General features: G+C 45.9%; 1 protein-coding gene and 1 non-coding gene across 4 annotated transcripts in view; both read right to left on the bottom strand.

Annotated features, from left to right (window-relative positions):
- The window catches only part of ERN1 (endoplasmic reticulum to nucleus signaling 1), an 82,485-nt gene extending 67,264 nt beyond the window's left edge, over positions 1–15,221 (bottom strand). For 2 of the 3 annotated variants that reach the window (XR_004486449.2, XM_049702158.1), the window contains exon 1: positions 14,987–15,221. Coding sequence is in view for 2 of the 3 variants with exons in the window: in XM_049702158.1 (XP_049558115.1) it covers positions 14,987–15,040 (54 nt within the window). In the remaining variant the exon portion in view is untranslated. The remainder of the gene's footprint in view (positions 1–14,986) is intronic. The other variant, XM_004275634.4, reaches the window with a different exon arrangement.
- Positions 15,222–19,083: 3,862 nt separating this feature from the next.
- TRNAE-UUC (transfer RNA glutamic acid (anticodon UUC)) lies at positions 19,084–19,156 on the bottom strand. Its single transcript has one exon. It is a non-coding gene; the product is annotated as a tRNA-Glu (tRNA).
- Between the last annotated feature and the right edge of the window lie 1,527 nt (positions 19,157–20,683).

The raw sequence follows: 20,683 nt of genomic DNA, 5'->3' as shown, positions 1-20,683 counted from the left end.
ACAGAACTCCCTCTGGAGAAAGGAAAAACGGCTGTCCAGGGCCAGGAGAGGGGAGGGGACAGGCTTCAACAGGACATGCCCTACCACCAACAGGCTCCATTCTCCCAGGGACCTCTCTTCGTAAAGTCGCCGTCCCTGTCAGTCTTCTGCCTCATCTGGAGGTCACCCAATCTCAATGCCAACTTCTCCAGGTCAGAAGACTGGCTTCCGTGGGTATCTGAACTGTGGGGCAAGGTGGCTAAGCTTCCAAATCTTTTTTTTGAAAACTAAGGAACAGCAATATCCCTTTGAATGCTTGGAAAGAAAAATAAATATTAAGAATGTCAAAGACAAGAGTCATGTAAATATTAGGGAAGATCATTTTATTAAAAAAAATTGGTGCTGGCCAAAGATACCATCAGAAAGTAAACAAAACTCAAAACCTGATTATCCACTCTGCCCCAGACCTCAATTGTTCCCCATCTCTTACTCTGGTGGGCAGACAGCGATAGTGTAAGAGCGGGTGCTGACAATCTAGAATAATTAAGACAAGGTTAAAATAGGTTTGGCTTGTGGTGTTTAAGAAGGAAGAAGAGTATAACTGCTGAAGAGGTTTTCACCAAATGGTACTACGTTACAAGTTCTAGGACTGTATTTGAATTACCTGGAAACTCACTTACGTAGTCGCCCTCATTTTCTGAAGATGCTGAACAATTCAACATATACTTGTTAAGTTTCATTTTTAGTGCCTGGGCAATATAATGTGGCTGCTAGAAGGGCAGTCACTTACCTCCCTGTGCCTTGGTTTTCTCACCTGTAAAATGGGGGACAACAATAATACCGACTTCAAAGGAGTGTTGAGTTAATATGCGTAATGAGTTAATATATGTAAAGCTCTTAGTGTACAGTGAGCATCACATAAGTGTCAGTTCTTGTGAGGCTGATTAATCAAGAGTTGTGTAAGACCCTAGGATCTAATCACAACAGTGATCTGATTCTTGCCCTCATGGAGCTTATACTCTAATAAGGGATCACAGCAGTAAAAATGTCACACAAACAGAATAGCAAATTGCAGTAAGTGCTATGAAAGAGACCATAAGAGAATAAAAGGAGAAGCCAATCTGGTCTCATGTGAGGGGGTGTGGATCACAGCGTCAATGGTTTTTCTGAAGGAATAACATCTGAGTTAAGATCTACAGGAACGGGAGAAGGAAGGGAAGAACTTCCTGGGCAGAGGAAACAGCCTATGTGAAAGTCCTGAGACTGAAAATAATTTGCTGTGTTCGAGGACCTATCAGACCAGTGCTGCTGGAGAGAGAAAGCAGAGCGGGGAATGGGACAAGGAGGGGCTGGGGAAGCAGACAGAAGGCCGAGTGTGTGTGGAATTCCCTGGCGGTCCAGTGGTTAGGACTTCGCGCTTCCACTACAGGGGACACAGGTTCGCTCCCCGGTCAGGGAACAAAGATACTGAAAGCCGCGCCATGTGGCAAAATAAAAAAGAAGGCCGAGTGTGTACTTGTATGGAGTGAGCCACAAAATCCATGTTTTATTTGTTTCCTCTGCAGCTCACAGAAAGAGCAGGAGGGCACGCTGTTCACACGGGTGTAAAAGCAGATCGGAGGGAAAAACGCTCCTCGAAGCCAAGCGTTAGATATACCAGCCTGTGTTCACACCCCAGGTGAGTCTTTTCTGGTGTTTTCATTGATACTAACGTCAGACTAGTGTTGCTTAGCCGGTTTACAGCTGAACAAGAGCATAACACGCTGAAACTTCGTGGGGGAGTTTAACAATGCTGGCTTCTTTTTTTTTTTTTTTTTTTGCGATACGCAGGCCTCTCACTGTTGTGGCCTCTCCCGTTGCGGAGCACAGGCTCTGGACGCGCAGGCTCAGCGGCCATGGCTCACGGGCCTAACCGCTCCACGGCATGTGGGATCTTCCCGGACCGGGACACGAACCCGTGTCCCCTGCATCTCAACCACTGTGCCACCAGGGAGGCCCAACAATGCTGGTTTTGTGGTGAAATGTGGCCTATAGAACAACCTCCAACGCAAGGTCTCTAGCTTTCGAGACCCCTCCTCTGAGCGACTTCTCTGTCCAGACACCACGCACGGGATCACAAAGTCCCCTCGGAAGGAGTGAAGCAGGCCCCCTCCTCTCTTTTTCCTCTCCGGGGGGCTCCCTCTCTGCAGTACCTGCAGTCACTTCCAGGGCTAGTTTTGCTACAGGTGGCAGAAATCCAGTGGGCACTAACCTCAGGGATCAACGTTTAGTCCCGGATCACAGGCTCACGTTCCTCAGGCAGGTTGGCAAGCACATGCAGTATTTATCAGTCTCTTCCAGGCACTCCGTGGTTCACACTTCTTCCTGTTGACTGACTCTTCTACATCCAACTAACTTGCTGGTTCACCTATTTCAACCCCACCCCACACTGGACTCTTTTCTCCTACAGATACACAGAAAGAAGGGTCCTGTTTTGCATGAGGTGATGGAGCCTCAAGGCCTATAAGACTCCTGCCTTCAAGGAGTTTACCATCTAGCAGAGAAACAGTGTAATACCGGGGGAAAGACGGCAGGTTCCATGACTCTGCCTTCCAGAAGCTGACCTGGCAGCAAGCCCGGGCCGTGCCCAGAGCAGTTCCTTAAGATTCTGAGCCCACACTTCCCTGCTCAGGCCTTCTGCTCACTCCTTGGCCTATCCTATGTTCATGCAACCCCAAAACCTGCTAATCATCCTTTAAACTCCAAGTTAAGGGAATTCTCTGGAGGTCCAGTGGTTAGGACTCTGCGCTTTCACTGTTGAGGGCGCGGGTTTGTTCCCTGGTTGGTGAACTAAAAATCCCACATGTTGAGTGGCACAGCCAAAAAACAAAAACAAAAAAACTTAAACTCCAAGTAAAAAACCCCCAAGGTATCCCCATGAGCCTGGCACATGCTCAACAGATGTTTTTTGGACCAGGGAAGCTGAAAGACAATGAGACAGGCCACAGGAATATGTGTCCTGGTTTGGGCTCTGAGCAAGTCATTAAACTTCTCTGGGCATCAGCTTCTGATTCTATAAAGTAAGAAGACTGGGTTAGGGACTTCCCTGGTGGCACAGTGGTTAAAAATCCGCCTGCCAATGCAGGGGACACGGGTTTGAGCCCTGGTCCGGGAAGATCCCACATGCCGCAGAGCAACTAAGCCTGTGCGCCACAACTACTGAGCCTGCGCTCTAGAGCCCGTGAGCCACAACTACTGAGCCCACGTGCCACAACTACTGAAGCCCGTGCGCCTAGAAGCCCGTGCTCTACAACAAGAGAAGCCACCGCGATGAGAAGCCTGCACACCGCAACGAAGAGTAGCCCATGCTCGCCGCAACTAGAGAACGCTGGCGCGTAGCAACGAAGACCCAATGCAGCCAAAAATAAATAAATAAATAAATTTATTAAAAAAAAAAAAAGAAGACTGGGTTGGATGTGCCCTGTAGCTCAGAAGCATGACGATCCATGGCTTAGCAGGCCCTCACCTCTCCTCACGCTTTACTGTAGATTCTTCCGGCCCCCAACCAATCAAAACGTGCTCAAAACCCACATGAGAATGAGAGTTTAGAAGTCTTGATGCCTTTGAACACAGTCATGCCCGATCCTGGTCTTTCAACATCCCAATGTCCCCACTCATCTTTAACTATTGCAACACTGGAAATTAGTAATAATCTGATTCACTTTAAGGTTCAGGGTGGGGGAAAGGAAACACCATAGAAATCGACTAATGTTATTCAGGAGGACGTGGGTGACTCTCAAGTACATGTACTTGCCATAGCCTCTAAAGCCAACCACCTCCTAAACCAAAAGGGAGATCTCTGTTCTTCTCCAAACCACAAATCGGGTAAGTGATTAAACTCCCCCCACCCCGCCCCCCTCACCAAAAGCCCCAGAGACTTCCAAATACTAAACCATCAGATAAGGATGACATAGGGTTGGTTTTAGAAGCAGCTGTGGTTTGGTCCCCTGTTCGAGTACCAAAACTACAGATAAACTTGTTCTTAATCTCTCTGTGTAAAGAAAACCGTTTTCTTCTTTGCAAAACCAGACCACAGCAAGTGGAAAATGAACTCTAACAGAATGACTGGATGAGGTCACTGGATTGTTCAGAGGGAGGCGGTGCCTTCGAGGGCAGATGCCCTAAACCTGGCTTTATGCCTTTCTTGCAGTACTTGAATTTATCTGGAGATCTTATAAATACTTCCACAATAGAAAAAAACTATTTAATTTTGTTTGTAAAAGTTATATATATATATATATATATATGTACTTCCCTGGTAGTCCAGTGGTTAAGAATCTGCCTTGCAATACAGGGGATGCGGGTTTGATCCCTGGTCGGGGAACTAAGATCCCACAAGCCATGTGGGGCGGCCAAGGAAAGAGGCTGACTTCAAAGGGTGACCTTCCAGTTCTACGAACCTTTGTCAACATGGTTCCAGCAGAGTTTAGATCTGGTCCAGCCCAGTCCATGTGAGTTTTAGAAGTGAGTTTCCTCTTTTTTCTAAACCAGCTCTTAGGATTCTTTGAGTCATAACCGAGGTGCAGTGGCTGAAACGGGGACCGGCCGTCTCCTGCAGGGCCTTCTGCAGTGCGGCCTTCCAACGGTGCACCTGCAGTAAAAACCCTGCAGGCTGCGAGGCCGGTGACCGTCCAGATACCCAGGTCTCACACAGAAAGGGGAAGGAGAGCATCACAAGCTGGACCCTCCGGCGACCTGCTTCCAACGTACATATTCTCATCCTGATAAGAAATCCCCTTTTTGTTTATATGCTTCGTTCTTGTACTTTAACTGTCCAACTTACTCCTTCCACAAATTTCTCCCATACCCACTCCCCTTAGCTACTTCACTCTGGCTAGAGAAGGCTCTTTTCAAACTTGAAGGATGATTTGACCCACCAGCGTATGTGAAGGAACCTGGAAAAGTATTGTTTGGATTCCTTAGGCCTCCTAATGCATGGAGAAGGCAAAAATAATAAATAAGCATAAGTGGAACTTTAAATAATTCCAAACATCTTATAATTCAGTAACTAAGCGTATTTGAGTTTAAGGTCAGTTATCAGTTAAAGCTGATTTTTTAAAAAAGCAAATTCAGTAGTTAGTACTCAAAAACACATACATATCCATCTGTCTGGAATTACTTGTTCTTTAAAAGTTGGGCAACATAGTATACTAGAAGACACATAATGCTAGGTTCTCTATTTCTAGTTCTGCCACTAACTAGAAGAATGTATCCGTCCTAACTTCTCCGGAAAAAAAGCCAAAGGCTGGCTCTGGTTTCGTCCAGGGCTCTGTGACATCACAGGGCACAGGTGGACACAATGGCTGTGTCCAGGACAAAGGAATAGGACTTACTTGATGGCCTCAACCTGGCTGCATGTTAGAATCATCTGGGGTTTAAAAAATTTTTTTTCTTTTTTAAAGAAAGGATGCCGACCTCCACTCCTAGAGATTCTGATTTCATTCAGCTGAGGTGGGACCTTGGCATAGGGTATTTTAAAAGGTCCCCAGGTGACTCAGTCAGCCGGGGTGGAGAAGCACCGCCTCAAGTAACACATTCCCGGTTGCAGCTGTGGCCTCCCAGACAGGTGTTTCTCTCTCTCCTGGAGGCCCCTCAGGAATCACGGGTCATTTGCTTTAAGAGGAAGGAGATCTGACTTAGTTTGGTCAACAAAGTTCTCTGACCCAACCGGAGATCAATGACAATGTCAGGTTCGAGGGATCTGACGGCACTATTTGTTCAGATAATGTACAAAAAAAATCCGGTTTCCATGACAAACATTCCCGCAGCCTGGACAAACAATGATTCCCTCATCTGAAATAGACAGGGAAGATAATCCACTGAGGGAAGGGGTGGTTTTGAATGATAATTATAAATTAGCCTACTAACTAGGGAAATCATGTTTAATACAGAAGAGGACAACCCTGGATCAAGGTTCATTTTTTAATAGTGAAACATCATGCTGAGTAAAAAATGAAGCTGCCTTGGAATAATCACAGACCATTTATCTCCTGGGGTCTGGCGGTGGGAAAATTAATCTCATGACTGATGTGAGGAGCCTATCAAGAGAGCACCACACACTGGGGGTCATGTCCACCCAAGCAAGTATCCTGGAAACCCTCTCATTGTGTAGAAAGAAATGCTGTTGATAAGATCTCACTAAAGAATACAGATTACAGCTAAAGCAACATTTTCCTTATCCCCCCCGCAAATCCACAGCCCACGTCGCCTGATGATAAAAGAGCTCCTTGTCTTATTGGTCTTCAAGAGCCTCAAAGAGAAATTCAATCAATACTTGCTGAGTGCCCACTACAGGGGGTACGAGGACCGACTCACCGTGCTAAACGCCAGAGAGGATGCAAAGGTAAGCAAAACACAGTCCCTGCCCTCTAGGACAAACCAGCAAGAGAAGTGCACCATCCCCATGCAGGGCACTTTCCTGGCCTCTTTCTCTCTCCCTCACTACCCTCTCCTGAGACCCACCTGAGCTAACTGAGGTCCCTCTATTGTGGCCCAAGGGCCAAGGCTACTCTCTCTCCTGTCATCATATACCCACTTCCTGGTGCCAGCACTTGGTGGGAGGTGGGGCCTCTGCAAAGGCGAACACCCCAGACCCGGCCTGATCATTAAAGAGTTCTACCTTTTCAGGATCCCTTGCCGAAGGCTGTGACTGCAGTATGGAAAAGAAACTTTGGTTAAAGGCTTCGAAGACATGAACTTTCGGTTTTACTATTCCAGAAACATTTCGGAGCAAGATCTTACTGAAAAACATGCACCTGCTTGGATATTATTAGACCTCAAGCAAAGAAAAGAGCTTAAACTGAGAACTTGGTGTAAGGGCCTCTTAACCTGCATTCTCCCCGTGACTGCCGGATTCGGTTGATATCCCTGATGGAGATGCTCAGGGTAAAGCAGTATTTCCATCCCAAATCTGCATCTTTCTCTGACTGAAACAAAGGGTAAGAGGCTGCGACTCTCCTGGAAGGAACAATGCTCGTCTGAGCATTTCCGCAAGCTTACAGGAATGCCTACTTCCTTCTCTTCTGGTCCTTCTCTAGATCCCATCTCTCCCTGTAACATGGCTTGGCCACCTCCTCAGGTGTGACTGGGGTATCTGGACTTATTTGTTCTAACAGATGTACCAGAACATAAGCACTGCAGGGGCTGCTCTTCAAAGGGAAGCGGAAGGATCAGATTCAGGGCTCAGTTCTGCCACTGGTGCATGACCATGGACAGGTCACCGGCACTGTCTGGCCTCAGCTTCCTCATCTCTGTGCTCTGGGAACACAGCAGAGCAGTGACTGTTCAACTTGCGAGGGCAGGGTGATGCCTGAGTGAGGGTGGTACGTGCCCCAAAATACCACCTTTGAAGGTTCTAACCTGCTCGCACTGTGGTCATGCATCCCATTCCTTATGTGGGGGTGGGGTGGGGAAAATATTAAGACTTATTGGTCTAAACCAGCAAGATCCCTTCTAGGAGTCTAACGTACTCTGACGGGAAGCTAAACATTTATCCATACATGTTCCCACTGCTCACAATACATCTGGAATGTTTTGGAAATTACCTTCAAAGAACATACTTTTGAATCCGCTAAGTGGTAGAAAGTCTCTCACTGGTTTTTAGAAACAACCAAGAATCCAAGTGGCCTCGATAAATTGTGCAGTCAAGCTGGGTAATAACAGTGTTGGTCAAAACTTCAGTGTGGACCACGTCAAAGTTATATTCAAGCAGAGACTAGAAGGAATTGTGTAAGGATAATAGGCTTAATAATAAATATTTGCCTTTTTAGGGCTCTTTTATTCATTTTAACGTTGAATTATTAAATGAAGTTTAAAAAAAAGTTAAAAAAAAAAAACTAATTTGTTTGACATGAACATTGACCCTGAAGGGGTTATTATTTTGAAAGAGACAACATTCTTTTGGATGAGTAAGTCCAGGTACGTTTGTGGGAAAAACAAAACAAGACGCCAACAAATATTTTACTTTATTGTCAAGTGGTATGTCCATTTTGCTAGGAAAATCAGCTGTACGGACAAGCTATATGTTTTAAGAACTATGGCTTCCGAAAGAGACAAACAATGCATCAACTTTTGATTTATGAACAGTCTTGAGTCAAAATTTTAAATGGCCTCATAACCAACTATCAAAAGAATCTTGGGAATTCCCTGGCAGTCCAGTGGTCAGGACTCAGTGCTTTCACTGCCGTGGTCCAGGTTCAGCCCCTGGTCAGGGAACTAAGATCCTGCAACCTGCGTGGCACAGCCAAAGTAATAATAATCTTTTCTGCAGGGGGTGGGCTACCCTCAAAACCAAACACAGAATTATCCCAAGGTATTTCAGAGTGCTCATGGGAGCCACATCTGCTAGAAAGCTGATCTGAAACCACTGCAGACCAAAGGACCCTGCATGCAAACAAGCTATTAACAAATCAGAATAAAACATTTTCTCAATAGCTTTCAGGTACATAGGGTGTCATAAAGAAACTGTTGTGGTTATTCAGGTCTTCAAAATATAAGCAAAATAAAACCTAAACATTCCATTTTCAGACTTAAAATCCACCCTGCTAAAAGAAAACAGCTTACTTTAAAGTGGCTATCATGAAACCAATTTAAGGTTAGTTCTGTGCTTTTTAAAACATCTAATATTGCTTGGGGGCTGGAGGAGGGGACTGTAAAAGAGTACATACGACAAGCAAATTCCGGTTCTAGGAATTTATCCCAAGGAAATAATTAAGCAGTTAAGAAGGGCTCAAGAGTTTAGCAGTAAGGTTTATCACAATTGTTTATAGTAATGAAAAGTAAAAACAGCCTCAATATTTAAATGGTTGAATGGTCAAATTACAGTATACTCTTTCACAGAAGTATCACACAGCCAGTGAGAATAATGTTGTAGAATTAAATTTACTGACACAGAAAGATCCATGTTATATTCCAGTTTGGGGAAGAAAAACATTATCTCTGCAAATATGTGCACATAAAAATTGTCTAGAAGGACATATATCAAGATATGAGGGCTTCCCTGGTGGCTCAGCGGTTAAGAATCCGCCTGCCAATGCAGGGGACACGGGTTCGAGCCCTGGTCGGGGAAGATCCCACATGCCGCGGAGCAACTAAGCCCTTGTGCCACAACTACTGAGCCTGTGCTCTAGCGCCCGTGTTCTGCAACAAGAGAAGCCACCGCAATAGAAGCCCGCTCACCGCAATGAAGAGTAGCCCCCCCTCGCCACAACTAGAGAAAGCCCGTGCGCAGCAACGAAGACCCAACGCAGCCAAGAATTAAAAAAAAAAAAAAAGATATGAGTAGACTAGTCATCAGAGAAATGCAAACCAAAACTAAGGAGTTACAACTTCACCACCACTAGGATAACTATAATAAAAAAGACAGATAATATCAAGTGTTGGGCATCTTTATGTCAGAGCTAAGATTTATATGTTAGACTGTTACAAGACAATAAAACTAACTTGACTTTAAAAATATATATATCAAGTGTTGGGGAGGATGTAGAGAAATTGGAACCCTCCTACACTGCAGGTGGGAATGTAAAATAGTGCAGCTGCTTTGGAAAACAGTTTGCTAGTTCCTCAAAAGGTTAGACAGAGGGTTACCGCATGACCCAGAAATCCCACTCTTGGGTATATACCCAAGAAAAATGAAAATCCATGGCCATTCAAAAATCTGTACCCAAATGTTCACAGCAGCGTTATTCATAACAGCCAAAAAGGGGAAACTCTGATGTCCATCAAATGAAGAACGGATGAACAAAATGTGGTATATCCACATGATGGAGTATTTATTCATCAATAGAAAGGAACAAAGCACCGATACAGGCTACAACATGGATGAACCTTGAAAACATTACGCTAAGTGAAAGAAGCCAGACACGACAGACCACGTGTAGCATGTTCCATTTATATGTAATGTCCAGAACAGGCAAATCTACAGAGACAAACGTAGATCAGTGGTTACCAGGGGCTGGGAGGTTTGTGGGAAATGGGGAGTGACAGCTAATGGGTATGGAGCTTCTTTTGGGGATGACGAAAATATCATAAAATTGATAGTGGTGGTGGTTGCACAATTCTGTGAATATACTAAAAGTCATTGAACTGTATATTTTAAATGGGTGAATTGTATGCTATGTGAATTATAGCTCAATAAAGCTGTTAAAATGTTAATAGAGGTAATGTTTGGGTAATAGAATTATAGATATGTTGTGCGTTTTAAAAAAATTTAGACTATCTATGCTTTCTTTTTTCTTTATTACGACAAATATGATAATACTCTGAGAGATTTATTTTCAAATCTTCCCATGTTATCATACAGAAAACACCAAACACACAAAAGATTTGAAGAAAAGGAAATCACCTTTCTTATAATAGTGGAAAAATTGGAAAGAACCCATATGACCCCAGTAGGGTGATCACCAGGCAAAGCATGGCTTATTACCACATCAACCCTGCTCAGCTAGGACCCCAGTCCCTAACCTGGTTCTGGGCACAGAAGGCTCAAATGCTTTCTGAGTGGATGACGGTTTACTAAGGTGCTACTGAAAGTGACAAATGCAATGGTGCACTCAGAACATTTCCTAACAGGTCACAGGAGACATTCTGTGAAAAAAAAAAAACTGAACAAAAATACAGAACACAGGGACTTCCCTAGTGGCGCAGTGGTTAAGAATCCGCCTGCCAATGCAGGGGACATGGGTTCGAGCCCTTGTCCGGGAAGATCCCATGTGCCGCGCAGCAACTAAGCCCCCGTGCGCCACAACTACTGAGCCTGTGCTCTAGAGCCCATGAGCCACAGCTACTGAGCCCGTGAGCCACAGCTACTGAGCCCGCGAGCCACAGCTACTGAGCCCACGTGCCACAACTACTGAAGCCCGCGTGCCACAACTACTGAAGCCCACCGCGCCTAGAGCCTGTGCTCCACAATAAGAGAAGCCACCGCAGTGAGAAGCCTACGTGCAGCAACAAAGAGTAGCCCCCACTCCCCACAACTAGAGAAAGCCCGCACACAGCAACGAAGACCCAACACAGACAAAAAATTTTTTAAAATAAATAATTAAATAAATAAAATACATACAGAACACATTTTTACACTGTTCGACTTGCTGTGTCTTTGTACATGAAGATCATAAGATAATCAGAAGTGATGCAGAGACTGTGTAAAAGGAACTTAAAATTTTTAAAAGTCATGTAAGCAAGGACCTTGGGATTTTTTGTTTGTTTTTGTATGGTATCTAGTAGGGGGGGGGGCACACTTTAAGTTCTACTTTTCCCAGTCCGTATGTGGTCTGGTGCACTCACTCATTTAAATATCTCTGAGCATGTGTTGCTCTGAGGCAGCAAAGTCTGAAACCAAACATGGGATATAGGTAAAGATAGGAAAAAAAAAATCCCCAGCCCCTGGGATATTATTAAACCAGCATGTTTATTATTCACAGACTATGATTCACTGTCCCTATTTTTTAAGCCAGCCTCATACTCTAATCATATTGCTAGGTTACAGGCCCCGAGTTATGCGTGCATAATAAAAACAGAATCCATGAAAATGATACATTAGGCTTTTCTCCCCTATATCATCTCTTTAGGGAGAACATCTGATCATTATAAAACATACACAATATTAAGCCTAAGGATTACTGTGGATTCCCCAAACCAAAGAGGTTTCCAATGAAAATGAAATAGTTATCCAATGATTCTTCAACCTGAAGAATGGAGACGCCATCGGAGGCATGCAAATAACTATAACCCCCAGGCCCATGCAGATGGCACTGTTCTGCTCAGACATGAAGAAACCTTTACATAGCTCACTGGTTTTATATTCGGGAATATGGTCTACCGTCGAACGTTCTCAAGAATCACTCTCATACACATTTTCTCTTGTGCTCTTAGAAGCCACATGACTGCGGAGAGCCTCCTGGGCAGGCAAGTTAATGAAACAAAACAAACGCACGTGCACAACTACAGTCTAATTTCAGGATCAGCAGTCCTGAGAACATGAGCTTCATGAAACACCCTCCTCACTCTCCTCGTGGCAGCAGTATTAATACTCGATGCCTCCTATGAGGATAATTCATGCAGGTGATAACTATCAGAATAAATGATAAGCAAGGCCATTTCTAGTTAAGACTCATGTCTCCGTGTGTTTTTGTGCACACGTGATCTGCAATTCTCCGTGAAGTTGTTTATCCCCCTCTAAAACCAAAACATCGGCTGAATAAAAGAAATTGCATATCCTCTCCCTGAAGAAAGTACCCTGCCTCACGTGCCACAGATCTCTTTGGTACTTGAGAGAAGTGACACCCAAACACTGTACAATGAGGACCACAGGGCAGCAATGATGCAACACAAACCAACATTAGGCACAAGATCCAGGTCCAGGAAGGAGGCGAAAAACTCACTGACTGAATAAGCACCTTCTGGATTAAAAAAAGACACAGCCCTGAGTGCTTAGTAACACCGATATAACTGCATTTTGGATCCGGTAGCCTGGAGTCTCAGCTTGCAGGTGAGTCAAGGTCTGGCTCAGACACACACTGAAGGAAAATCACAATACTGCCTCCTCTGCACTAGTTACTTCATCAATCAAAAAGAAACAGCATCAAAAAATATTCCTTGCTCAGGCATAGTATAACATTGAAAAATGATGACTTAGAGTAAAAAACACCTTTGGGGGGTGGCAAGGAGAATTTACATTACCTATGATGAGCCAGATCCCTTCACACCTGTTAGTGTGTTAGCTGTCCCCATTTCACAGATCAGGAAACAGAGTCTCTAAGACTCTGAGGACACAGCTACCAAGGGACCAGAAAGAACTCAGGTTTGTCTGATTTTACAGCCAGTACATTCTGCACAACATCACTGCTGCCTAGTTTAACTGCAAACTCGGCAATGCGTTTCATTTAGAATTTTAAAATAATACTTCCCACTATGTTTGGGGATCGAAGTTTCTACTGGTAGGTAATTCTGGGAATGAAATTCTGACCTTTGCCCTTAAAAGCAGTTACACTAAAACATAACCTTTTGATAAGGGTTGGACTCTTTTACCATGAACTCTGAAAAGTTTGGATTTCTAAATACAATTTGGAAATATTTACATGAAGCGAAACTATAGTCCCAACTAAGGCTAAATAGTTATTTTTGGTTCTTTAGCCAAAGTTGTTCAATAACTAAAACACTAGACTCCAGTGACAGAATAGCACACGAAAAGATGTGGCAAAGAAAACAATATGCACAAGGCTCTGATGATATGAAATGACTGATTTCCATTTCATACATTTTGGTCACTCTCTTTACACTCTTATTTGTGGACAGATGCCAGGCAGCAGTTAACCAATCCAAGATGAAATGTTCAAGTTCAAAACCTGACCCCAGTTTTGAAAGTGTATTTTTAAAAAATTCAATCAGAAGGAAAACTTAACTGACATGAGTTTTATTGTGAAGTGTGCACAAATTTTCCTTTAAAAAAAACCCCAGGATTTCCCTGGTGGCACAGTGGTTAAGAATCTGCCTGCCAATGGAGGGGACACGGGTTCGAGCCCTGGTCCAGGAAAATCCCACATGCCGCGGAGTAACTAAGCCCATGCGCCACAACTACTGAGCTTGCACTCTAGAGCCCACGAGCCAAAACTACTGAGCCCACGTGCCACAACTACTGAAGCCCAGGCGCCTAGAGCCCGTGCTCTGCAATAAAGAGAAGCCACCCCAATGAGAAGCCTGTGCACTGCAACAAGGAGTAGCCCCCGCTCGCTGCAACTAGAGAGAGCCCGGGTGCAGGAGCAAAGACCCAAAGCAGCCAAAAATAAATTAATAAATTAATTTAAATAAATAACTCTGAATTTGAAAAAGGTGGCCTCGTATTACTTCAGCTGTTTCCAAATTCTTGTTACCCCAAGAGCACGGACTATTATTTACCTAAAATGCATAACCTCCAAAGAGTTCATGCTGTGGCACTCAGGTATACACATGTCAATTCTCCACCTGGACACCTGGTACCTGATACACCATATTAAAAAGTACACAGTGGAGGTCATTAAACAGAACCTGCTCCAATGCACCATACCCACATCCTGAACAATACGTTTTCTTTCTTTTTTTTTTTTTTAAAAACAACACTCACTAATTTAGGTTCTTCCAACCAGAAGGGGAAAAAAAGCCATGTCTGTCCACAAAATGTCCTCCCAGCCACGGTGCCCGAATCCACAGCCTGAGTGAAGGCCTGAAAGTTAAATAAATGTAAACCAGGCTCTTCTCTCCAGAAAAAGATGAAAAGACTTTTTGGACAGCCCCACGGTGCTCTCCCGTGAGGAGACAGTCTTTCGTTTAAAGTTTCGAAGCGGCTTCACTGCTGTCCCATATGGGGTCTTGAAAACAAGAGTACCATTCCCACCGCTTAACCTGCTTAACGATGTCTTGCTGCCCGAAAGGAAGCCCGCTGTCTCCAATGCCAAGAGACCTGCAAGGCAGGTAAGCGGAATCAAGCTCTAGGGTAAGAACGCTTACCCACTTCCAGTGGCATTCGTTTCCCAAAATTCTCGCATTTTGAAAAGTTCAAGCTAAGATTACAAACGCAAGACATTCCCTTCTCCTTGGTTACAGGGCCCTTTCTGCCCTTCCTCCGCGGCCACCGCCAGGCCGAGTTGGCGCCCACCGGCGGGAAGGGTCCGGCAGGTGGGGCGGCCTCCCAAGGGCCCGGGGCCTTCTGGAGACCCCAAGGTGCCGCTAGGACGACACAAAGTTGCGCCGGAGAGCACACGGCCGGGTAGGCGCTGCTCGTGACAGCCGCGCTGGCCCGCGAGGCCCCTGGGTGGCGGACGCCTCGGCGGGGCCGGCCGTGGCCGCCACTCCGGCCGGTCAGGAAGCCGCCACTCCCCGCCAGGCGCCGTCTCCGCCCGGGCGCACGGAGCCTGGGGCCGCCGCCGCCGCGCTCCCGGCTCAGACCCCGGCCCGTCCCGCGCCGTTCCCCACTCCAACCTTCCCGGTCACTCACCCGGAGGCTGGCCAGCAGCAACGCCAGCAGCAGCAGCTGCAGTCGGGCAGGCATGGCGAGGACTCGGCCCTGACTCCTGACCGGTCCGGCCGGCTCCAGGGGGTCGGTGCGGGCGTGCAGAGGACGGGGCGTGGGCGCCGCGACAACAGTGCGGCGACGGCCGGGACTCCGCAGACGCAGAGCTATCTAGGCGGTGGTGGCACCCCCATTCCCGGCCCTATAAGTGCCGGGCGCCGGCGCTTCTTCCGGTCGGGGCGGGGCAGGAGGCGGGGCCGGCCTAGGGGCGGGTCTGGGATTGGGCGGGGCTCAGGCTTGGGGGCGGGCTGGGGTTGGCCTGGGCGGGGCTGTCGCTGGAGGGGCGGGGTTGTAGGCGGTGCCAAAGGCAGCTTGGGCCTCCGGCTGGCCTTGAGTGCCCCGGCCGCGGCGGCAGGAGAAGAGCACCAGGCTTCTGCGTCGGGCATCTAGGGACGCTGAGTGATCGAGGCAAAGAGCTTGCCTGAGGGCAAGGGGAGACCGGCAACCCCGCCACACGGGCGCATTCCCTGCCCCAGGCGGTCCCAGTGATCCCGCTGAGAGATCCGCTGCATCAGACTTGATCAGGAAAGGCCAGGAGACAGCCGGTGCCGAGTGTCCAGAGTCCCCGCTCCATCTTCCCGCCGTAGTGGGATCGTCAGCGACCTCCGGAGTGAGGGTCGGCAGCTGGCAGGGGATTCCTGCAACCCGGCGCTTCTGCCCTGCGCGCGGCTATTGCCGAGTTCGCAGCCCTGGGGTCCTCCAGCTGCGCCTCAGTTAGTCCAAACGTCCCTTTCTTTGTCCTCAGGAATTCCCCTCAAATCATGTCCACAGCCAACAGTTCCCTTTGGAATAACCACGGCCAAATCATTCGCCAAAAATTACAAGCAAAGAAGGAAACCATTTCAGCTGCTGGTGTCATGTGTGTTTATGTGGCATTTGTAGATGTGACCTCGTGAAGCTTGACATGTGTCCCAACTCACCGGAGGGAGTGGGTTTGTTGAGGACTCATACAAGGTCCTTTTGAAGGTTGTGGGCTATTAACCTGATGTAAAGAGCCCCGCAGCTGTTTGGTCACTGTCCCATGCTGCCCTCCACTTTGATGGAAGCCTCTCTCCAGAGGACATTTGTAACAAGACAGAATAAACTAAGGTTCAGAGCACAACATTTCCATATTCTAGGAGAAAAGGAAAAAAAGGATGGCAGCTTCTCTAATTTTTTTAAAATTAATTAATTTTATTTTTGGCTGCCTTGGGTCTTTGTCACTGCCCGCCTGCTTTCTCTAGTTGTGGCGAGCAGGGGCTACTCTTCGTTGCAGTGCGCGGGCTTCTCATTGCAGTGGCTTCTCTTGCTGCGGGAGCACGGACTCTAGGCGCATGGGCTTCAGTAGTTGTGGCTCGCAGGCTCTAGAGCACAGGCTCAGTGGTTGTGGCCCACGGGCTTAGTTGCTCCGCGGCATGTAGGATCTTCCTGGCCCAGGGCTCCAACCCGGGTGCCCTGCATTGACAGGCGGATTCTTAACCACTGCACCACCAGGGAAGCCCTCTAATTTTTCTTGACTTGCTCGTATGACAGCCTAAGATTTTTCAGGGTTTGGGGGAAAGGAGTAAGCAATGCTAGAGAAATAAAGAAGTAGGGACTGTATTCAATATCTTGTAATCACCTATAAGGGAAAAGAATCTGAAAAAGAATATATATATATATATATGAATAATTTTCTGTACACCTGAAACTAACACAACATTGTAAAATCAACTATACTTCAATAAAAAAATAATATAATTTAAAAAAAAAAGTAGTGGGGTACTGACCAGATGTCTGACCTGGGTGCATGTGAGTCAATCCTATCCCACTAGAGCAGACAGAAATGCTCATAGTAAACCAAATCCCATCAACAAAGTTCCCCATTCCCAACTTCATATGCCTGAATCACAGTCAAGGGACTAAACCCTTGCTGGAGAATCCAACACACCAGTTTAAGAGTAGGACAAATCTTGGCAACTGTGAAAGCAGTAGACACATTTTGAAAAGTGTTATCTGCATGTATAAATGCAAACGGAGAGGTTTGAGATTGGCGAGGGATGTGCAGAAACACAAGCTCCATCACTCCTGACCAGTGTGGCCAGGTGTCCAGGGAGGCGCCCACAGAAAGTGGGAGGAGCTCTTTAATGATTATCTGTCCAGCATGCAAGCTGACAACAGGATCTGTAAGACCACAGGGTTGAGTTAAAAGAGAAGCCTGATCAGAAAATGCTTTCACATGCCTTCTCTGGTGCTTTTTCTCCGACAGAGTGACTCTAGGAGGGGAACTTTCTGTGCTGGAACTCTGGCGGCCCTTTTACAATTCAAAATGTCACTGTGACCCTGTAAGCACAGCAGATAAAACACAAAGGGGAATGCTTACCTCAATCTGACTCATAAATCAGTTTTAAAGATCCAATAAAGAAAAAAAAATCCGTTCCAAGGGGACTGGACCAGGTAGGTATATTTATCTTGTACTCATCTGGACCAAATCTCCAGGCCATAACTGCACTGTTATAGGTTCTCAGAATTTCTTATGCACCAGTTAGGTTACTCTTATGCTTAATCAGACAGGCACATGTCTTGTGCCTGTCTCCATTTGATTGGCAACTCACACTGATAAGTTCTGGTTTTATTTACGGCAGCATTGCCCACAATCTTGTTCCATAGTCAAGTATTGTTTTAGACAGCTTTTTGCTTTAGATAAAGCAAAAGCTGGCATTGCTGATAAATACAGACAGAAATGGAAATATTTTTGCCGGGTGCCTTTGAAGTGGACCTGCCCATAGAAAAGGCCTGAAAATGACCTTTCTGGAAGTTGTTTTAAATAACATCCACTAAACAAGGCAAAGGCCATGGTTTTAGTGTAAAGATAAGCCCTCTTTTTCCACCAAGGTTAAAATATATGTTCAGCAAAGACTGGAGCAGGCAGGACCTGACTATGTCAGTAGAGGGGAAGGAGTGGTGGGAGAAAATGAGCTAAAATCTTATTTTCACTTCTCTCTAAATCAGTGGCTCCCAAACTTGAAGAGTTTTTTTTTTTTTAAATAGATTCCCAACACCTTTTTCTGCCCTCTTCCCCCTACTGATTCTGAATCTCCTGGGGGTGGAGACTGTGTGTTTTCCAGTTCCCGCAGGTGATAGGGGCAGCCAAGGTCCTGGAATCCGGCTCACTCATAATGTCCAGTGTTAATCCCTGGGGCCATTAATCCCTTTTCTTTAGTTTAGCAAATGTCGCCCTCTAGTGGAAGTTATGATCCAGCCTTCAAATGTTTGTGCCTGTCTCAATTCTGTTTGAAAACCCTTCAAAATTTCACTTAAAAATGATTATGAAGTTGGTTTGCAGATAGCTATTTAGCGAGAGAGTAGTTTCCTTTGAAGGAGACTTGAAAGGAAAAGCTGGTAAAACCAGAAAGGGAGGTCATGGTTGAAAGCTTCAGTACCATCTCAAAGGAACAGTGTCTTTACCAGGCTAAATCCACTTTGACTATTTTGAGTGATCTCTGCGCTGCCGCTGCTCCCAAACAGACCTGAACTTACAGCACATGTTGAGGGGTAGTTAAGGGATAAATAAAACGATGAAGCAAGAGTTTCTGGTAGCAAGCTAAATGTTTATCTCCTTCATGTCCTTATTTTTTAAGGGAAATTCTTTAAAAGCCACTGTCACTGTGAGCAGTTTGGTTCTTAGGTAAATAGAACCTTGGTTCTTCCTGTTCCAGGAGACTGGATTTGAAGAGATTGTGCCACTCACTCCGGAGAACTTCTCTTTACCACAGAATCCAATCTACTGTACACTTTTTTGCTACCGCAAAGATGATTCTTATCACTGTTAACATTGGTTGGCTGTGGGCTATTGTTTGGAAATGTGCAAACACATGTTTTATAGGACCAGCTCATGCTATCTGCACAGCAGTTCTATGAGATAGTGTTCTTAGCCCCATTTTACAGATGATACATTGGAATCTTAAAAGATTAACAGCCATGTGGGTAACACATAGCTAGTAAGCAGCACAACATGGATTTTTTTTTTTTTTGGCTGTACCTCACATCACATGGGATCTTAGTTCCCCGAGCAGGGATTGAACCTGGGTCCACAGCAGTGAAAGTGCTGAGTCCTAACCACTGGACCACCAGGGAATTCCCGCACAACCTGGATTAGAACTCAGCTGTCAAAAAAAAAAAAAGAACTCAGCTGTCTACATAACCTCGGAGTTCACTGAGGCAACCACAGATGCTGCAGCCTGTTCCACCATCGCTGGTTGTTATCCTTGCCCCTCCCCCAGTGTAGTGACAAGGTACCATTCTGTGGCCCGTAAATGTGGTTAGGCAGGAGCCCAGACTGCCTTGTCCCTGGAATACTATTAACAAACAGAAGTTTGTACAAATATTTGGTGATAAGGGGCATTGCCTCAAATAACATGTAAGTCTCCTGATCTCACCTGGGGGTTGATTGTGCAAAAGCACAACTCACAAAAGGCACCGACCAGCCACCTGGGAGAGAAGAGTGAGCTTTCCCCTGGGGTTTCTGCCCTGGAAGGGAGCTCAGTCTAATCCTGATTATTTGTTCACTTGCCTCTGAGCTGTTGTATTTTACACCCATTTGTGCTGAGTCTATATGCCACCATGGTGAAGTGTCCATAGTGGTACCAGTGTATCATATATTAATATTCTCAAAGGGCCAGCTCAGTGCCAACGTGGAAACGGCCATCCTCTCAGAGTACCTCTTCTTCCTCACTGGTCAGTCCCTCCTAATCCCCTGGGATCCAGCTTATTTCAACAGAACTCTCCGGAAACTTCTCTCAAGCAGCTCATATTCTTTCTCCTGCAAAATCCCAGTGGGCTTGCTTTATCTTTTTTACCCTGGGCCTCTCTTCAGTTCACGTATGTTTTTGTTTGTTTGGTTTTTGGGTTGTTTTGGCCGTGCCGTCTGACTTGTGGGATCTTAGTTTCCGGACCAGGAATTGAACCCGAGTCCTCGGCAGTGAGAGTGCAGAGTCCTAACCACTGGACTGCCAGGGAATTCCCTCAGGTATGTTAACAGTTCTTTTTTCTTGAACTTTTCCTCCTTGGATGGTACCATTTTCTGGCTTTCCTCCTGTCTCTCTGCTCTTTTTCCTCCTTGCAGACTGTGTTTCTTAAGGTTCAAGATATATACCTTACCTGTTCTCCCTCTCTCCTTTCTACAAGAGCTCATTCACAGACATAACCAAATTTTATTTTTTTTAATTTTTTAAAAAATATTTTTGAGTATTTTTTCTTTTAAAAAAATTTTTTTTAATTTATTTTTTGGCTGTGTTGGGTCTTCATTGCTGAGCGCCGGCTTTCTCTAGTTGCAGTGAGCAGGGGCTACTCTTCGTTGTGGTGTGCGGGCTTCTCATTGCGGTGGCTTCTCTTGTTGTGGAGCACAGGCTCTAGGCGTGCGGGCTTCAGTAGTTGCGGCTTGCAGCCTCAGTAGTTGTAGTGCACGGGCTTAGTTGCTCCACAGCATGTGGGATCTTCCCAGGGATCGAACCCGTGTCCCCTGCATTGGCAGGCAGATTCTTAACCACTGCGCCACCAGGGAAGTCCATAACCAAATTTTAGAGTAGAAAGAAACTTTAGCTATAATTTTATCACCTTCATTTTGCAGATGACCTCATCTTTGTCCTCGGACGGTTAACACTC

This window comes from Orcinus orca, chromosome 19 (assembly GCF_937001465.1).
Source record: "Orcinus orca chromosome 19, mOrcOrc1.1, whole genome shotgun sequence".
Classification (NCBI taxonomy): domain Eukaryota; kingdom Metazoa; phylum Chordata; class Mammalia; order Artiodactyla; family Delphinidae; genus Orcinus; species Orcinus orca.
Note: the sequence above shows the minus strand (reverse complement) of the source record. Positions and strands in the feature narration are given on the sequence as shown.